The sequence below is a fragment of the Pelecanus crispus genome, chromosome 1 (genome assembly GCF_030463565.1).
Source record: "Pelecanus crispus isolate bPelCri1 chromosome 1, bPelCri1.pri, whole genome shotgun sequence".
Lineage (NCBI taxonomy): Eukaryota > Metazoa > Chordata > Aves > Pelecaniformes > Pelecanidae > Pelecanus > Pelecanus crispus.
Window position 1 is genome coordinate 28,601,135 of NC_134643.1, and position 17,763 is coordinate 28,618,897.

The 17,763-nt window shown below is 39.7% G+C and overlaps 1 protein-coding gene across 1 annotated transcript in view; it reads left to right on the forward strand.

The window, feature by feature from the left end:
• Window positions 1–16,653: 16,653 nt before the first annotated feature.
• Window positions 16,654–17,763, forward strand: part of ASZ1 (ankyrin repeat, SAM and basic leucine zipper domain containing 1) — a 44,281-nt gene continuing 43,171 nt past the window's right edge. Inside the window, exon 1 of the mRNA XM_075727559.1 lies at window positions 16,654–16,764. Coding sequence (XP_075583674.1) covers window positions 16,654–16,764 — 111 coding nt within the window. The remainder of the gene's footprint in view (window positions 16,765–17,763) is intronic.

The following is a 17,763-nucleotide window of genomic DNA, read 5'->3' on the forward strand; positions in this document are numbered from 1 at the left end:
TTCTCCCAAGTAGTTAGTGATAGGACAAGAGGAAATGGCTCAAGCTGTGCCAGGGGAGGTTTAGGTTGGATATTAGGAAAAATTTCTTCATGGAAAGGGTAGTCAAGCATTGGAACAGGCTGCCCAGAGAGGTGGTGGAGTCACCATCCCTGGAAGTGTTCAAAAAACAGGTAGACGTGGCACTTTGGGACATGGTTTAGTGGACATGGTGGTGTTGGGTTGACGGTTGGACTGATGCTCTTAGAGATCCTTTCCAATCTTAATGATTCCTAGTTTTGACTTTCATTATAAATAATCCAACCACCAAGCCAGGAAACATGAAATTGTTACACTACCCTTAATTGGTTTAGTGGTGGACTTGGTAATGTTAGGTTAATGGTTGGACTGGATGATGTTAGAGGTCTTTTCCAACCTAAACAATTCTATGATTCTATGATTCTATACTGGTATGGCTGAAACACCTCATTTCATGTACATATTGATGGCAAAAAAATACTATAAACAGTAAAAAAAACCCAAACAAACCAAAAAACAACCCAGAAAACCAAAACTGAAACCAATGTATCTGTCTTGAGAAATGTCATAGGAATTCTGAATACTGAACATATGAGGAACAGGCTTTCCTAAGCCATGAGACATTTCTTTACCATTTAACGCCTTCCTGTCTAACTACTACAAATGCCTGGGGGAAAACTCACTCTCAAAACGGAGGCTAGAACATCAAGTGCCTACACCCAGTATAACACATTCTCTATATCCGATGAACTTGAGTTGGTAGCTTGTCATAAATACTCTGCTTCAGCAGACAGAAACAGCAAACAGATTCCATTGCAAAAAGAAGGCAGCCTTTTAAAAGCAAACACAGAAGGCCTAACTTACCACTATCCAGACACTGCTGACCCTCAGCAATAACCTTGTTAACGCCAGAACAAAAAGTTGATCTAAAAAACAGTGAAGAAGGAATATCCTCCATGTAACAGAGCTCATGAGAAGGGAATGCTGAAATTTTCTCTATAGCTGTATCAGTTGTAAATGCATAGAGACCAATTGATTCCCACTCGGGATATCCCTCAGGAATATATCCATGAGAAATTAAATTAAACCTGGTGTGGATCAGTGCTGCTCCAACAGGGGAGCAACTACTGACTGAGATTTCCCTGCCTGATCCATGACTTGCAAGCACTGAGTTTCTATTAAAAAATACCCTTTGTGTTCTAGGAGGTTGACATTTTTTTCTGAATCATTCAGCCTAACTGGAGGCAGGATCCACACCCGTCAGAGGCTTGCAAAACCCAGAAGGCTTCAGATATCATTTCTCTAAAAAGGGCCCTTAGATCCTACTTCCTGCAATTTCATATATTTTTTTTCAGTACCGAAAGAATGAAGGCAGAGAAAGGTAAACCATAGCCTATGTAACCAAACCAAATGGGATGTTTCCTAAGTTTCTGCTGCAACTCAGTAACAATAACGCACATGATGCAAACCCCAGCCTAATCAATAGAAAAATCTCTTTTTTGCCTTTTTATCATCTCTGGGTCAATTAGACCTATTACTCCCACATACGATGCCTCCGATGAAATTTATTTTCAAACAGCAGTTTCAATGCTGTTAACTGAACATGACATTACCAAACAGAAAACACTGCCTTTCTTTATACTTAATCCACTGTTCTCATTATACTTTTGCCATTGCTGTTTTGATCGTTAACTGTATCACTAGATGTGGCTTAATAATTACTCATTGTTTCTAGAAGCCCTAGTATAAAATTCTTCCTTATTCCTCAGGTTTTCTGGAAAAAAATATTAATTTTTTTTATACCATCAACTGTTGAAAACTTTTAATACTATTTCAAGAGATAGCTGCAGTTTTAATAGAGTCTCCCAAAAGTATTGCAACAAGTACAGCAGTCAGATTAACAATTCAATAGAGCAATCAGATGTTTAGGTCACTTGATCATAGCACAAGAACCCACCTGCAATGAAAAGCAGTCTCTTCCCAGAGGTCCTCACCAATAACAGTGTAACAAGACATACACTACTGCTTTGCAGAAAAACTTCCCAAACCAAGATCTGTATTTATCATCTTGTGCTCAAATTTAACACAGTTCCTCACTGGACCTGCTGGTAATTTATCAGACATTAAATACTTTAGGTGATTAACATTATGCACTCAAGTGTGAAAATATTAATTCTGCCCCTTTGTAAAAGGTTTAAAAATGTCATACAGACCTTTCTAAGCGTTCTATATTTACAGGAAGTCAGGCATTTCAAAGTCTGTTTTAGTCTTGTAGTCAAAATGGCTTTTTTGCACTTGTATAGTTGTAATTTTGTATAATTTGGTGTAATAAATTGGGAAACTGCATCTTTTATTGAGGAAAAAATTAAGACGTAACTCTTTGGTGGTGCTGAGCTACACACTTCCTCCACATTTACAAAACAATCACCATTGTAACAAATCTTGAATGTCTAACAATTACATCCCCAAAACGTTAAACAGAATACATTACATTTGAACTTACATCACTGGTTGCCATTGAAACTCGTAGACGTGGGTTCAAATTTACAAGATCATGAATACCTATTCTTTCCCATTCTTTCCAGGTAAGATGTTTTTGTGACTAGATAGGAAAATACATATTAAAAAACTCAGATATAAGAAAGGAAATAGACAATGAAGGTACAAAGAGGAACACCTGCTTGTTTGCTCACTGCTACAAACAAAAACAGCGTTTTATAGGAAGATAAACTTAAGTGTCATGCCCAATAAATCTGCAATGCAAGAAAAATGATCTTGGTAAAGAGGAGAAAGTGTATGAAATTATACATAACAAATACACAAGACAAAGGACATCATATAAGTGATGTGAAACAATACAATGTGAAATAAGGTAAAACTGAAACACCAAGTAGGAAGGAAACAAAAAAAAAAAAAATCAAGGGCACAAATAGGAAGCACGAATACCCCACTAGTTGTGTGGAAAATACTCTGGGAATTCAGATTCAATAATTCAACAAAGTAAGGGTGGGTAAAATGCAAATGGACTTGTGAAATGTATTAACAGAAGTGGGGTATGTAGGCCATGCAAGGTAGTTATGCTGTTACATTTGCGCTGGGGTTATAGCTCAGCTGGACCACTGAATCCATTTATTGGGCAGTACAGTGTAGGTCTTTCCCCAGCCACAATCTATTTCTTAAAGGGTGATGTGCTTAATTTTTTAACCTGTAAGACCTAAACCTTCAAGTACATCTAAAAATGACAGTTGATTCCCCCATCTACCAAAGACAAGAATTACAAGTTGCAATGAAGAGGACCAGAAGAGTCTTCCCCTTTAAGGGCAGGGCAGTAGTGCAGGTCTCCCTCTCAAGACAAGTTACACAAAATATGTGGCAAGAAAGTTATAGGTATACTGCATTTTGTTTCAGTGCAAGGGTTGGGCTAGATGACTTCTTGAGTTCTGTTATGACAAGTTAACACCACACTTTGAGAATTCTTCCCCCGAGTCAGTTATGACACTGTGTCAAGTGTATGAACCCATGCCCATCCTCAGATATAGTCTTGTCACAAGCTTTAAGAAATGCAGACAAAAAGGTGTGGTCCCATTCTTACCCCTGGCACAAATCCAAAAATTGCAAGTATGCACCCATCAGAGCACAAACAGATTTAGCCCAGCATACCTCAATTTACTGCCTTCATATATCCCATTTACCAAATCAATGATGTAATAACATGGCTTTTTGCAAAAATGCCAGAATATGATTCCAAATTGAGATGGGGTTTTCAGATACCTATCACTTGGGCACTATTTATATTGTGTATATGGGCTTTATGGAGCTACAGGCATAATGTGGACATGGTGATAGCTCAAGAAGTCTTTGTTCATTCCCTGGCCTAGCTGCAGAAGGTAAAAGAAAATCGGTAGATGGGTAACTACTCATCATCTCCTCAGAAATTCTTTAGCTTCTCTCTAAGTTCCCAGGTTGTGAACTTCTTCCTCAACAGCTCCAAGTTTCAGAGACATCTAGACAAAAAGAATTCATATAGGAATTTAAGGTAGGTATCTGCATAAAAAAGTCCACTCACACTTGAGCAAGACAAGGCAGAAGACTCATTAGACTTTCTGTTGGCAGCATTTAAATAAACTAAATTATGTCAGCAAAACTGACAAACAAGAAAATTTTCCTTGATTGTTTATTGCTTTTTCTCAAATAAAAATGAAGAGTCTGAAATTAGACAGATGGATACTAGACGCAAGCACTCCCACTAGAAACCATCCAGGAACTATCATTTCACAGGGATCCTGCCCTTCGAGCACCACGCACTCTCAACGGGAGATTCTTTGTTCTTACCCTGACACTGTATTCACGACACCACCTTTTGTCTCACAGATCTGGAGAACAGTTGGAAGCAAAATATCTTGGTACCAATCCAGGAAAGGTGAAAGTGACTGACAGGTCTAAACAAGCATGCAAAAGCAGAGCTGTAATGGCATATTCTGTGAATATATGCATACTCAATACCTACTCCTATGCATTATAGCCCCTGTGTTATTTGGGGCTCTGCCATTCTAAAATTGTCAGTTAATAGTCACAACATGACATGACATGAAATGCCTCTTTGCTATTGACTGTGATACGGTCTTTTCCACACAGTGACTTGTGGCTTTGTAGCCTCAAAGCTATAACATTAGCATGTGTTACAAAATGATCAGTGGATGTCAAGGGCAAGTAAAACAAAAGACTATTTTGTTAATGCCTACAAATAAAAAGGCCTGAGTAACAAGTAGATGTTAAACAGAAGTCATATTTACAAACCAAAAGTAGAAACAATGCAAGTAGGAAAAAAAATTATAAATTAATTCTAAATTATTTGAAAGCATAAATATCTTTAACACTATCTGATTCCAGATGTAACAGAGAAATCCAATTCCTTTTTTCTAGGCTAACTCTCTTCAAGCCTAAATTCTGCTTAAAAAGTCACGTTAATTCCTTGCAAAATTAGTTTCTTTCAGCAGACTGCTGTCTGCTCATTTATTTGTAAATACTCATGCTATGCTGTTTAGGCAATGTAAATAAGGCTTAGATGAGGTTTGAATGTCGTATTTAACACTTTTTTGAAAATGTGTTTTTCCAGCGTGCATTCTTGGTATAGGACATCAAACATACATACAGAAAATGACAAACCCTAACTTAAACTGATTAGAATCAAAAAGAGTTTGTAAGTATATTTAATAGCCCTGAATGGAGTCGAGGCTTAGAGAAGAACAGAACTTTCCTGTACTCGCCACCTAAACCATACATAGTGTGTAATTTCAAGAGTTAGTTTTAGCACTAGCCAATTTTTGCTACAAAGAAATGACTAGCCCAAGAATGTATGAAGTTCAATGACCTATTTTCTTTCCTGCTATGTCTTCCCCTATCTCTGAACAGGTACAGTGATGGTTTTAGGCCACTGTACAGAAGAACACGTATTTAGGAGCATGTAACAGACTACCATCCTCCAATGTTATTTTAAACATCTGGCAGGGTGAAAAAAGCAGCAGAAATCTCGAGAGCTGCTCTAGATGAATGAGTGTAATATACTGTAACGTTATGTTATGACTAAAGATGAGAAAACGGCAGAATCATATTACAAATATGGAAACTAAATTTTGTTATCTCTTGGAATTGGAGTATTCAGTACAACTGTGCCAACTACTGCCATCTCTATGGCTGACAACCAAATTTCCACTGACTTCAGATAGTGGCATTTTTTGTACTAGGGGCTAAAGAAACAGTGTATTTCTTTAGACTATTATACTATAACACAAAGTTACATCACACAAACTAGATGCCTCATGCACTAAAATTAATAATAGTAATGACTTTCCTGCAAGCAGGCCTAGGACCAAATTATCTTATGAAGAAGTAAGCAACAAAACTTCAAATGAGATCACCTTTATTGAAGCCAATTTATTGAAGCCACTATAACAGGAATGGGTCCAATATGAACAAGACACATTAAATTAAACATCACAGTATTGGTAAATGTTGTAGAAAACAACAACAAAATTATTAAAACATTAAAAAAATGTTATCAGAAGTGAATGTGTTGACATTTATTAGCCTGGTACGATACACTTCAAGAGAAATCTATGTGACTTACGAACAGATTCTTATCTATTACTTGTTACAAAACTTAGTGCATTTAATTTAGTATCTCAGAATTATATAATTGCTTTAATTTGAAGATCTCAAGGTGCTTTGCAAAAGTTAACAGATTAATTAAAGCAGGCACAAGCAGCATGCTGAACACCACTGAAAAAAAGTCACCTCTTGAATATACAGTATTAAATACTCTTTCTGATGTGCAAGCATCCACGTCTCCTATGGAAATCAACAGACACTTAAATATTTCCATACATCAAACTCAAGACTCTAAATATTATTTCTAGGTGGGTACAGAAATCCTAATGTAAACGATCAGTAGCCACTCATCAGTGTTTACATACTGCACAGTCACCACCTTACGCAGCAATAACTGGTTCTCAACGCTTTTGGGTTGTCCCAGACTAGAATACTGATGTTTCTGGCATTCAGTACTGACTGAGCAGCCTGCAAGCACTACCTTAGAGGTATAGGCTAGGCCTAAGTACGGCGATGCCTTTACTGAAGCAGGTTTAAGCTGAGCTGTTCAGCAAATAATAACTCTTAGCAAACAGCTGACAGCATTTCCTCTTCCTATCTCTCGCCTCACTGGTGTCCTTTGACTGCAACTGTACTAAGCATATAACACTACAACTTCAGCATGAACTATACATATTTTCTAGAAAAAGCTATTGTAGAATGATAGAAACATAATTTTTCATTAACCACCGTGCAAACAGCTTTCCGTAAATATCTACAGCACTACAAGCATTTGAAATAAAAAATAATTGTCTACTGTGGCAGTCTCAGTTCCTACTTTCTCCTACTCCAGATTGCAATACTATTCCTATCATAAAAATCTAGAGAACAGTTTTTAAAATTCATTTTCAATATTGTACTTTTTTTAGTCCTGGTTCTTTTTAAAGATTCAGTGTGTAGAGGCCTTCTCAGTTCAATATAAACACAGCTTAGTAAAACATAAAAATTCCATTCTTAATGTACTGGTCTGACCTTACTTTAGCCAAAGCAATGCCTACAGATGCATGTTGTGGTTTTAATGTTATCTTGTAGGGAAAAAAGTCTATAAACATGACTCCTTGTTTATTTCCAAATGCCCTATCAAAACTGTTTTGCAGCAGCCTCATCACAAGAAATGAAGAGATTGAAAAAAAAAAAAAGGAATAAAAATAAACAAGGAAAGGAAATGTTAGAAGTTGTTTACATGAGTTTATCTTTCTTCAAATTTGTTAGCTACTGATGTAACAGAGGACTCAAGAAAAAAGAGATGACTTGTTACAAAATGGAGAAAATATCAAAAGCTCTTCTGAATAGCCAGTACTACTGAGCTGCACAGAGTCTGCCTTGTCCATTGGCCTCCTGTTCTCCTGACATAGGGAACCTCCTTTGCCTTCAGCCTGATAGAAGTCAAACATTACCTCTACTTTCAGTACAAAGACCAACTTCCTTTCCTTCCCTACCTTGTCTTCTTCCTCCTTTGGATAAGTCTACGTGGAAATGTAATGGGTATTGTATAATTAACACAGCTTCCTTTCTTGCTGTGATGCTTTTAGCTCCTGGTAAAATTAAGCAAGATCAACTGGAGAGGCAACAGACTCTCTCATGCAAAGGAGGGAGTGAAATAGCATGCCTTGTTCTTCAGAGTTGGGATGGAAAGGATGGTTAAAAGTAGGAATAAACAGGGAAGCAGACTAGGTAAAACCAAGGTGAAAGAGCAGTGTATCTGTATCTCTGCTGAAGTCTTTAGACTTAGTTTTACTATTTGGATATACAGCGTTTAACTTTGAAAAACTCCAAACCTACTAAGAACTAGAATATAAACACTTCTAAAACCTATTATGTTAAAAATGTGAACACTGCAAAGACAAAAGTTAAAAAAAAATCACAATTAAATCCTTTATTTTCTATTTTTTTCCCCACAGCATTACGATACAGCCTTCAATTATATCGTCACCTGTACCTAAACTGGCCCATCCCACTCCAGATAACAGAAACCAGATACCTAGGGAGAAAGTCAAACAAACAAAAACCCAAACCAACCAAGCAAAAAAAAGAGCCTTGCTAGGACTACCTATTCCGCAAGGACTTTCCTGAACTCAGAATCACAAATTAGATATCCTGACACCCAGTTGAAATTTCAGCTTCCCAGGAAAATAAGATTTAAAGCACACTGTCTTGTGTCTGTTCTTCTAGATGATAACAATAGCAAGAATCCCGTAAGTGTCACTGCTGCAAATTAATTTTATTAAGTCAAGAATTAGGTCAACTACGATAGCAAACTACCTAAGCTTTGCTACTGCTGGACGGGAATTCCACCAGCTTGCCAGTATTCTCTAATACTGTTGCATGCAATGATTTTTAAAAAGGTCAGAATATTGAACTTTAGCACCAAACATACACTCTGTGTGTTTGGTAGAAGGTCTACATTCACACAGGATCATCAACTAAAATTTCTGATGCCAAAACTCCGGATGTAAACAAGCAACTGCCATAAGCAGCATAAATACAAATGGCTGGAAATTGCCAACCCATGGGAAAAAGGGAGGATTTAAAATGTTGTGATATTAATGAGGAAAGAGAGGAAGGGGATTTTTGTTCTCCCCTCCAAAATCAAATTAATTTAATTATGTGGAAAATCTAAAACTTTTCTGAAGGAACAAGTAGTTGATTAAAAAATATTAAAGCACCTACAAGTTCTTGTAATTTTTTCATTCTATGGGAGAGGACAATAAAGTATTTAGCCTGGGAATACAATTCACAAAATTTAGGACAATAGTGGATTACAAGGATGGGAAAAGACTATTACCAAGTGCTATCCCAATTGAGCAAAGGACTGTTTTTCTGTTAAATACAATGACTGTGAAGTTATCAGAGGAACATCCCACTGGCAGGACCAACTGGTACAGCAACAACATCAGAGAAATAGGTGCTCATCACAGAAAGTTACCATCCCCTCCTCTTCTCGAAGTTATGACACATCACTTGTCCACTTGTACATCCATATTGTAGTCCCACAATCCTCACACTATTCCCATGACGTTAATCAATATGACTCAATGTCTCTTTTGACATAATGCCAAGTAGTAAGCAAAATAAGGCTACTTAACATACGCTTTTAAGTAGAGATACTAAAAACGATGAAACAGCTCGGTGGGGAGACAATGCTCTTGACTACTAGGCTATCTACCTGGAAGTGGCTCAACTCACAGAGGGACGTTTGCCTATTACAAAAAAACCATTTACTTGAAATCACAAGTCTGAGCTCACTGCCAGAGGGGACTGTGGAGATTTTGCAGAAAGTTAGCCAAGAGGTTAATCAGAGGTTTGTTACAATTGGCTTATGTGGCCAAGGAAATCTACGACCATGGATCATTAGTGCAAGCCACGTGGCCCCATTTTTTCCCCAGAGACTACCGGATTTCAGATACATTCCATGATAGTTTGGATGATCTGGTTAAAGGAATGGGTATTTCAAGGAGGGACATAGGAAAGAACTATATGGGACAGAAGCAAACCTGTTCATTGCAGAGCCTTATAGTCAGGCAATTGGGATTCCACAAGTTTAGTGCAAGGTTAGTTTTGTAGGAAAATGTTATGAGAAAGAAATCTAGAGCAAACAGCTGTTTTGGCAGCTTATACAACTGCATTAACAGAGAAGAAACTGTATCTTCCATAACCTGAATAGTTCCAGTATACAGGACAATTAAGTCTCAGGGCATTTATTTTTACAGTATCAAAGTGGATCAGAATTGCTGAGGATTTTATTGCACAAATTAGACAGGAGGTATGGTTTTTAATATACTAGTGCCTGTTGACAATTCTGAGATTTCACAGACCGAAACTAATGGGACTAATAAAAGGGGTTTGTAACAAGAGAATCATTATATCTATGGCAACAGCAACTTGAATGAAGGAGTTATATCAGCGGTTAGAGACTTGGGGAGAAAAGGATGCAGATACACATACAGGATCTTAGGTAACAACATGATTCAGTATGGGCACGCAGGAGGCTGGACTATGGCCACTTAAATATCGGGGATTTACTAGAGGGGAGGAACCTTCCTCTGCAATCTCAGCAAGTCATTGCTCTGGACAGCCAAACAGCCAGGGCATCCCCAGTGCATAACTGCACCCACCTGGCCAATAAGGAAGTCTTATGGCTTCCCATTATTGGGCCAGCTGTGACACAGTACCTGGAAATGATCCTAGAAGTCTCTTCCACAGTTAGACACTTCTGGACAAAAGTTTGGAGAGTAGCATAAGAATGCAAGTATAAGACAGCTAGAAAACAGCACAACATCTTTGGACAGTTTTCCCACAGAGCATGTTCTCATGTTCCAAATGTTGGCATTTGTAACAATTTTAGTTCATACCACTGGGGATGTGGACGGTATCACAATTACCCTCGAAAAGACAAGCTTAAAGCAGATGCAAAGGAGATGCTGACTTTGCTGGGAGAGATGAATGAGATAAAAAGAACCAGTGGGAAAGTTCAGTTAGCACATCCTAGGAATTCAGTGAGGGGCTGAACAGCTCCTCTCAGAAGAGAGGCTGTGAAGCTTTAGGAGCTCTGAATTACTGGTATCACTTTGGAGAGCCAGCATCACAGACCATAATGTAAAACACCATCCTGACTTTAAATAAACTCAAGCAAAACAAGTCCAAGAAGATGGTATATGTGTGGGCATTGTCACAATGCCCAGAGACTACTGATGAGCAGCCCAGGCAGCCATAAAAATAAGAGATAATCAGAGACTTACTATCTTGTGGTAAACCGACGACAGCAAGGCAGTTCAGTATGCAAAAATGACAATTAGATTGCATGTTTTGCTAAGAAAAGAAAAAAAAAAACCCACCAAACACAATAAAGCAAAAAGAGCTTCCGATTCAGTCCCTTTTCCAAGAAGCCATATTCCTCCTAAACTGGTCAGAGTGAAATAAGAATGTGGCGACTAACAAAAATATTACATATGTGAACATACTGAAATATCTGGATAACCTTCAATCTCAATAAAAGTGATAAGATAAAGTGATATATATCAGAATAAAAGGTAAATGGGGTAGAAAGTTCAAAGCACCACTTGACCATATAAACAGCCATTAGTATAGTCAAACATTTGAGTTTCCAAGAGACAGGCATTACTATTAGAAATGGCTGCCTGAGGATCAGCAGAGAGTGAACAGGCTGAAACAAGAAAGTACTCACCATTCAGCAACACGATAACGAAGTGGGAGTACTGCCAGTCAAGATTAAGAGGAAGAAATAGTGTAGAACGGAGCAGAGATAGTGGAGGAATGAGGAGGTTTTAATCAAAAAGGATGCATCTAGTAACAGCAGGAATCATTCTGACATGGACTTGCTATACAGACCAAAGCTTCTACGTTATATGGAAAGAAGCTAAAAACATGCCTGACTGACACCAGGAAAAGAAATTATCTTCAACATCCTAATTCCTGTTCTAGGTTTTTTATACACTACGGTGATAAGATATTTTCATGACACTGGCACCTAGGAGGTCCTGAAAATGATTCAGGTTTACACCACACCCATGAATTCCCCACTAATTAGTTTATGTGGTCTCATTTTGACAGTGATTTAAGGCTTGTACCAGAAAACAAACAAATTTTATGAACAGAGAAACAGTTGGTATGCAATTTAAACCCAAGCTTTTGGCAGCAGATTGAAAGTTTTACATCAGGTACTATCCAGAGAGATTTGGCAAAGTGGCCAGGATGAACACAGCTGTAAAAAATGAATTATCAGAAGCAAGACAACTGAAATTAAATGCTTTTCATCTATTCTCAGTCCATTAGAACAATGACCAAAATCACTATGAATAACTCAATTTGATGTAGTGCAGCAGCTCATAACAAAATTTCAGGATGGCAAAACTAAAACTGGTTTAACACAAAGGGTGATTTCACAGATGACAGAAAGGACACAGATAACTTCAGTGCTTTTTACAGAATAAATGCTTTATAGTCTGGAGTGGAAGTTTGTAATATTAGTCCTTCTTTATACTTGAAATACCTTAAAAATAAGAGATGCTACAGGTATATACAAGTCAGCTGAAAATTCATCCAAGACAACCTAAACTACTATGAAGTACTTTGTTTCCCATTTGTTTCATGACTGTGACCTGTGAAATTGCAATCACCTGTGCTACTTTATAGGACTTTTTTGCAAATTGTGCAAATTCCTGTATGAAGTCCTGCCCTTAACCATGGAAGTGGTACAGCTGGTACTTCACCATCTCCCAGATGAAAATTTACTGGTAATCTGTCAATTCAGTAGACCCAAAGCTACTAAACTTCTCTGGGAATGAGAATCTCTTAAAATTACTGAGTGCCTTCTTTCTGGAGTGCCCATTGCATTCACAGGGACTTCTTTCCTCCTCTGCACAAATAAATTAGGAAAACATGAAAGGAATGGGCTCCAGACCTTTTATCAGTTGTCCAATAGTTCAGGTAAGTTTTGTCAAAATAGTATCTAGCTAACATTAAAGAATCACTGAGTTTTTACTCTAAGTAATGTTACCACAGATGAAAATTACATAAGAATAATACTGAAAGGGCACAGACTATTACTCAAACTAGTAGCTGTGATACAGAACTATGCAGAATTCCACTAAAATGCTATTGCAGTTAAACCTCTAAAGTAGTAGCTGCTGTGTTGTTAGTAGAATGTTACTGCAGTAGTTAAGGTTTACAGAGTCATTCTCTTTAAACATTTACCAATTCTGATTCTCCTCCCAAGAACAGTACTTTCCCAACAATCAAAGCCCTTAAATATTTACTGATTCAGCCTTTTGGTCTGAAACAGAGGAAAATGAACCCGTTAAAATATTCTGGAATATTCTTGCAACCATGTTTAAATAAAAACTTTTCAGCCATACATATATCAGTCCTACATGAGACAAAACATGAGATATAGACAAAAATATAGAAGAAATTCAGGCAACTAATGATATCTATTTAATACCAGAAGTAATGGGAGAAGATTAAAAGTCAGCTGATGAATAAAAACAAGCTGAAGTGTAAATGCAAGTATGGTCGGCAAGTAGGGTGGTTGAAGGCAGATGGAAAGTCAGTTAAGGAAGTTCTATTATTCAGAGCAAAAATAGGTTCTTAAAAGAATATTGGTATTTACTGCATCCAGTGACTGCTACCCTTACTATTCCCTTTATTTTTAACAGGTATGTTTAGTATAGGCTGACATGCAAGCACACAGAGCTAGGCTACACACAGATTAGGTATTTATTAGGTATTTATTTTAGAGTTGGCTTTTAGTGCTTGTTCTGATGCCCCTTGTGATACAGGAAATTATTCTGAATTGTTTTCCCAGCTTGAGCCATTCTATTATTGCCTTCTGCATGTAAAATGAGTACTGCATAGCAATGAGGAAAAGATATTGGGAACTGCTTCTATCAGAATAAGTAAAAACATACTGGTATTTGACAAATATGGATGTGTCATGGTTTTACCCCAGCCAGCAACTAAGTACCACACAGCCGCTTGCTCACTCCCCCAGGTGCAATGGGGGAGAGAATCAGAAGAGTAAAAGTGAGAAAACTCGTGGGTTGAGATGAAGATGGTTTAACAGGTAAAGCAAAAGCTGCACGCGCAAGCAAAGCAAAACAAGGAATTCATTCACTGCTTCCCATCGGCAGGCAGGTGTTCACACATCTCCAGGAAAGCAGGGCTCCACCATGCATAACAGTTACTTGGGGAGACAAACACCATCACTCTGAACATCCCCACCCCTTCTTTCTTCTTTGCCCAGCTTTATATGCTGAGCATGACGTCATATGGTATGGCATATCCCTTTGGTCAGCTGGGGTCAGCTGTCCCAGCTGTGTCCCCTCCCAGCTTCCTGTGCACCCCCAGCCTACTCGCTCGTGGGGTGGAGTAAGGAGCAGAAAAGGCCTTGACTCTGTGTAAGCACTGCTCAGCAATAACTGAAACATCCCTGTGTTATCAACACTGTTTTCAGCACAAATCCAAAACATAGCCTCATACTAGCTACTATGAAGAAATTTAACTCTATCTCAGCCAAAACGAGCACAGGATGACAGCCAGGCCTTACCATCCTGTCAAACAAAATGAAGAGTCTGCTTAGCTGAAAAGACAGGCTTCAAGGTCACAGATTAACTGAAGCAAGAACAACGTGAAAAAGAAGAGGGAGAGTCCACATCAATAACAACGTCTGATTTACAGTTCCAAGCAAACACGCAAGGAGAGATCACCCGCTATCAACTTCTGCACGATCAGCACGTTCACATTTGAAACAGCTGTCAGGTACACTGGCTGCAAGGCCCTTCTGCACTGTGAGCTTCTGAAAAGGTTTTTTTGTAGTACCAGGGACTATCAGGCCTGTTACTGAAGGTGACCTTTTTAAAGAGAGGTGGCCTTTGAGCAAAGCAGCAGCACACAGGTTGCATCTGAAGTGTCTGTTGTGACCTTTTAAATTGTACATAAGACGGTGCAAGAAAAGGGAAGAAAAAAGCCCCCAACTGATCTCAAACTTTGAAACCTGAACCAGGACGAATAAATCACAATTGCCAAACACTAAATAATCGGTAGTGTATTAAAAGTAAGGAATCTGTAGATAGGTCCATCACCAGTTAGAAACAACTCTCTTGCACTGCATCGGGTCAATTGTAAAAAGTCACGCTTGGTTCTCTTTAGAGTTCAGCAGCTAGGGGTATACATTCTACTAGCAAGCCCATGTTGTGTAACACAGCTGAGCCAAACAACGAATATTATGGAAGCCTGACCCTGGACATGGAGACTATAATGTTGATGATTGGTAGACTCATACAGATACAAAGAAGCTAGATGACAATGCGATAAATTCTACTTTTCCTCTGCAGGCAGAAAGTGACACAAGAAATCTTCAGGCCAGTGATCAGAAAAGTGAAAACTCTTGAGAATAAAAGTTACAAATTTATAAGAACTGACATGGCTACAAAAAAGTTTAATTATTAGATCCAGCAAATGTTATATCTTCAGTACCAAACTAATTTAAACAGGCCTTTAGTATATGAAGATAAACCCAAAATAAGCACATAAAACTAAGCCTTTATATAGAGGTATGTATGACAGTTGATTCAATTTTAGCATCTTTTGTTCTAGGGAGGCTGTGTGAAAGGAAAGGTTTTTGCATTTCTATCAAGTTTCCAGAACTGTAAGTTTCTTTCATGGGAGTTCATTTAAAATGTTCAGCTAGCTCTATACCAGAGTTCCTGATTGTTAATAACCTGACTTTCATAATAATACTTTTATGCAAACAGGTTGTCATCTTTTACAGACAAGCAACTAAAATCCAGAAAAAAACAGCTGTAAAAATGTCAGGAATGCACAATTGAAATATGCAGACCATGGGGTTTTTTTTAATAAGTGCAATTTTTATAGCACTTAGTATGTTCTAAGCACAGCTCTAGCTAACTTCCAAATTCCTAACATGGTAAAAGTTGCCTTACACACTGCATTGCACCAAAAAAAAAGAAAGGAAAAAAAGAAAAAAGGAAGAAGTGCTTCACAGTCACCTTCTGATTAAGATGAGTGAAATTTTTGCTAAAATGAACTTCCCCAAAATTACACTTCTATGCTGTCATGGGTGCAAGGACTACACGCACCATTACATACTAGCACCTGCCTCTTCTCCAAGACCAGACTTGTGCCCTTCTGTTCTCTTTCGTTCAGTGGAAGACTAAATTCGTTTCAGACTGGGGCAAGGCCTGCACTGAGCTCAAAGAGCAGCGTTGCCTGTGGATGAAATACAGAACATTGTTCCTCATCTGCTCTTCGAAGCGTTTCATGTGAACCTTGTGATGGACGAGACATTATTATCTGTCATGAGAGAGAAACCTAACCACAAGTCTGAAGCGGAAAGTAACGCCTGTATGTACCCAGGTGGCAGGGTGACAATTTAGCTCATTAAGCACGGCTGCTGTTCAACGTTCCCCACGTAAGTGTCACCACCGCAGGCTCTGGCTACGTGGCAGCGCATGTACGTAGACATAAGTGATGTAACCGACTGCTACCAGGCTGGGTGGCATTTTAAGAGCGCGTTAACGATGACAGAAATTAAAGAGAGAAAACCCTATCTTTTACCTCGGATTTACACGCATAAACCAGTCAGCGACCTGGACAGACGGCTTCACACCCAGCCCTGCCGCCTCACCCACCGCCCCGCTGAGCCACTAGTAAGCCACGTTACATTCCCACGTACTTATAACCCTCATTGCCATTGGTTTCCTTCCCCTGCCGCTGTAACGCCATCAGCAGCCCGGAGGGGGCTACCGCCTTCCCCTCACAAAGCGCGGCTGCTCCGGAGGGGGGGGCCGCCCGCCCGCCCGCCGCACCGTGAGGGGCCCCGAGGCGCCGTGAGGGCCCCACCGCCGCCCCTCGGCGGGGCGCGACGCAGCCAGCACGCGGCCGGGCCGTTACAGCCCCCCCCCCCCCCCACGTGACCTGCCGGCCCCGCGCGCGCGGGCGGAGCGGGTCGCCATGGCCGCCCTGCCCTGGGGATCCCGCGTCGCGGCCGGGGGCGACGAGGACGGCGACAGCGACAGCGACGACGACGGCTGGGATATCGGCGTCGTGCGGCGGGAGCCGCAGGTGGGGCTGAGCCTCTCCGCCGCCGGCGGCCTCCAGCTGGGGCCTGCGGCCGGGCGGTCTCAGGGTGCGGGGCGGCGTCGGGCTGAAGCCGCAGTGAGGGGCTCGGCGGGCCTCACTGAGGAGGGCGGCCTCGGGAGGGGCTGCGGCTGGCGCCTCCTCTGAGGGTATTTCCTAGCAGGGTCGTGGTGGTGTACCCTTAATCCAGGGGTATATAAAACCTAAATTTGGGGCGGTTTGTCTTGCTGCGTGAAATCTTGAAGGCGTCTTTTAAACGCTTTTCTCCCCTTTAACAACAGACCCTAGTCACTATTTCAACGTGCGAATAAACTTGAAAGCGAGGATAGGCCTATAAAGCTAGTTTATATCTTAATTTTCTGAGTCTGTTTGTTGCTAACATGAAGACTCGTGTGATTTTATTGTATCTGGTAAGTGTGATGCATCTGGTAGTGTGAGGCAGAGGGAGATTCTGCAAGGCTTTTTAGCCCTTTGTCTCATGGCTGGAATTGGAAAATGGAAGTAACTGGATACTTGCAGTGCTCTTACTAAAGGTTATAGTCAGGTTTTCAGTGGCCCTGGCCTTTAAATTGAGGTTCCCATCCAAAGAGATGCGTTATTTGGAAGTTGTTGGCCGAGTAGAACAAAAATAGGGCTAAATTATTATATTGGCTGTTTCTCACTTTTGGTTTTCTAGACACTAAGCACCTATTCAAATCTTTACAGAAGTTGTTCAAAGATAGACTACAGTGTACTGGAGAAAACTGTGTAATTCTGAGTTCTCATGTGATGACTTCAAAAATTATCATGAAATATGACTTCTCTTCTTTCCATACCCACTGCTGTCTGCAAAGGACTAATGAGTAGTCCTCAACTTACTGGTGTATGTAAGTGTTTTGTATAATCTAGATATTGCCAGCAGCAATCTTCAGCTGCATCTGCACCTTTAGTATAGAACAAATCTGTGATGCTTCTGAAAGGAACATGAATCAGGCAACTCTCTGA